The 3,026-nt window shown below is 33.3% G+C and overlaps 1 protein-coding gene across 5 annotated transcripts in view; it reads right to left on the reverse strand.

Annotated features, from left to right (window-relative positions):
* The window catches only part of clk2b (CDC-like kinase 2b), an 11,552-nt gene extending 9,568 nt beyond the window's left edge, over nt 1-1,984 (reverse strand). For 2 of the 5 annotated variants that reach the window (XR_009814580.2, XM_061946079.2), the window contains exon 1: nt 1-842. This exon is cut by the window's left edge and continues 115 nt beyond it. Coding sequence is in view for 4 of the 5 variants with exons in the window: in XM_061946079.2 (XP_061802063.2) it covers nt 1-136 (136 nt within the window). In the remaining variant the exon portion in view is untranslated. Of the gene's footprint in view, nt 843-1,148; nt 1,438-1,514 lie in introns of those variants that run through there. The other 3 variants (XM_061946096.2, XM_072912925.1, XM_061946087.2) reach the window with 2 other exon arrangements.
* Between the last annotated feature and the right edge of the window lie 1,042 nt (nt 1,985-3,026).

Genomic DNA, 3,026 nt, shown 5'->3' on the forward strand with positions numbered 1-3,026 from the left:
CACGGTTACCTACATCGCTCCTGCAGGACGTCCCCGGGACCGTAGGGCAGGCGTCCGCTGTCCGTGTCCTCCGCCGCCTCCTCCATTGCACCGCGCTGAAACCAAGAAACATCTTCTTTCTGCTCGGCAGCACCATGTGGCTAGCATGCTTCTTTTAGGTCAAATCGTACAAACTCAACTAAAAAGCTAGCATAAAACGTTAGCATGCTAACATAAGAGATGCTAGCATACTTCTGAGATGGCGCCCAGCATCAAAATCCATGATTTGTAGGTTTAAATTAGCTAAAAAGCTAAAATAAAACATTAGCATGCTAACTCTACTATACAATATTCTAAGACTGTGCCAAGTATTAAAATGCACTATTTTCAGGTGTAAATATACATAATTAGCTGAACACTTAGCATAAAACGATAGCATTCCATTAGCATCCTCGTATAAGATACATTAGCATATTTCCAAGATGGCGCCAAGTATTAAAAGGAACTATTCTTCGGTGTAAACATAAAAAATTAGCCCAAATGCGAGCATAAAATATTAGTATGATAATATAAGAGATGTTAGCACACTGTAAGTATCAAATTCCATGATTTTTAGGTTCAAAACAAACTACATTTGTCAAAAAGCTAGCATAAGTTAGCAGGCTAATGTTAGCATTCTTCCAAGACTGCGGCAAGTATTAAAATGCACTATTTTTAGGTGTAAAGGTACAAAATGAGCTAAAAACATAGGATGAAATGTTAGCATGCTCGCATTAGCATGCTAATATAAGAGACATTAGTATACTTCCAAGGTGGCGCCCGGCATCAAAATATATATATATATATATTGTATGTTTACACAAACAAAATTTGTCAAAAAGCTAGCATAAGTTAGCATGCTAATGTTAGCATTCTTCCAAGACTGCGCCAAGTATTAAAATGCACTATTTTTTAGGTGTAAACGTACAAAATTAGCTGAAAACTTAGCATAAAATGTTAGCATGCTAATGCAAGGCGCCAGTCATCGAAATATATATATATTTTTTCGGTTTATACAAACAAAATGTGTCAAAAAGCTAGCATAAGTTAGCATGCTAACGCTAACATGATTATTAGCACACTTCCACGATGGCGCCAAGTGTCAAAATCGGTGTGGAGGAAGTACTCACGGACAAGCAGAGACCAAGACAGTCCATGAAGGTTTTGGACACAGACGTCTCCCCCATGGTGGACCGAGGACAGGAAGCGGGACCAAGGTATACCAGGGGAGACCGAGGAACACAAAGCAGACGTGGAGGAGGGACAAGGAGGTGCAAAGAAAGCAGAGAAGGCAGAACTGAGACCAAAATAAAACTTGGACAACTTGGAGAGGACTTAGACCAAGTCAGCGCTGAGATCCAGTTTCACTCCAGTCCCCTTCAGGTCCTCCTTCAGTCCTGAAGGCCTTTTATTCCTGCGCTGAATTACACACCAATAAATAAATAAATATATATATATACAGTATATGAGAATGCTGGACGACAGCAAAAACTTACGTGTGTAAAGCGTCAAAGTGGACTTGGACGGTCCTGATTGGGAGCAGACTACAGGAAGGGCGATCAGGGGCAGGAGTCCAGTAGCTGGGGGTAAACACAAAAAAACGGAAGTGCCACCAGAATAAAAGCACAGAACAGGAAGTAAGGTCCAAATATGGCATGGTCAGGTGTGACAGTTTCCTGTCAACAATCTCGTCGGACTTTGTTCTACATTTTGACCATCTTTATGTTTATTAAACACAATCTTGTTCTTCAAGTTAGAATTGTCAAACTGCTATTTCCTGTTGTCTTTTTCAAACAAAAACTGCTTTTTGGCTTCGTCTTGATAGTTTTATTCACTTTTTTTGGTGCTAAAATCTCTCAAACGATTTCAGCTCTTACTAAAAATGTCAAATGTGTTGTTTTTTTATATGAAATTGAATTGTTTAAGTTATTGTACTTACAACAAATGTTTTTGGGGCTAAAAGATTGACTGTTTTGGGGGCTAAAAGATTGAGTGTAATTATCAATAACATTATTAATAAAATGGATTATGATGAATTGTGGGGTTTTTAAAAAAGAAAAAAAAAAATTGTTTTTGCTCAAATCTCTCAATGGGTTTAGGCTGTAAATAAAAATGTGTGTTTGTTTGTTTTAATTAAATTATGATGAATTGTGTTTTGTTTTTTTGCATTTTATAAACTTTTTTTAAAACTTTTTTTAAAACTTTTTTTTTTTTTAACATTTTCTTTGCTCAAATCTTTTGCCTCTAAACAAAAATGTCAAATGTGGGTTTTTTTTATATTAAATTGAAATGTTTAAGTAATTTTACTTACACCAAATGTTTATGGGGGCTAAAAGATTGAGTCTAATTATCAATAACATTATTAATAAAATGGATTATGATTTTTTTACTTTTTTAAAACTTTTTTTTAGCTCAAATCTGTCAATTGATTTCGGCTCTAAACAAAAAAATTCAAATGTGCTTATTTTTGTAAAATTTAATTGTTTAAGTTATTATACTTACAAAAAATGTTTTTTGGGGGAAAAAATATATTGAGTGTAATGATCAATAACAATATTATTAAAATTGATTATCATGCATTGTGGGGTTTTTTGTACTATTTTTTTGGTCACATTTTTTTTGTAATTTGTTTTACTATTTTTTTTATTTTTTTTTAGTACATTTTTTTCACTTTTTTGCTCAAATCTCTCAATGGATTCGGGCTGTAAATAAAATGTCTAATGTGTTTGTTTGTTTTACTTAAATTATGATGCATTGTGTTTTTTTTTTTTTTTTTACATTTAATTAACTTTTTTTGAACTTTTTTTTTTACATTTTCTTTGCTCAAATTTCTTAATCGATTTCAGCTCCAAACAAAAATATCAAATGTGGTTTTTTTTATATTACATTTAATTGTTTAAGTTATTGTACTTACAACAAATGTTTTTGGGGCTAAAAGATTGAGTGTAATTATCAATAACATTATTAATAAAATGGATTATGATGCATTGTGGGGGTTATTTTAATTT

The sequence above is a fragment of the Nerophis lumbriciformis genome, linkage group LG04 (assembly GCF_033978685.3).
Source record: "Nerophis lumbriciformis linkage group LG04, RoL_Nlum_v2.1, whole genome shotgun sequence".
Classification (NCBI taxonomy): Eukaryota; Metazoa; Chordata; class Actinopteri; order Syngnathiformes; family Syngnathidae; genus Nerophis; species Nerophis lumbriciformis.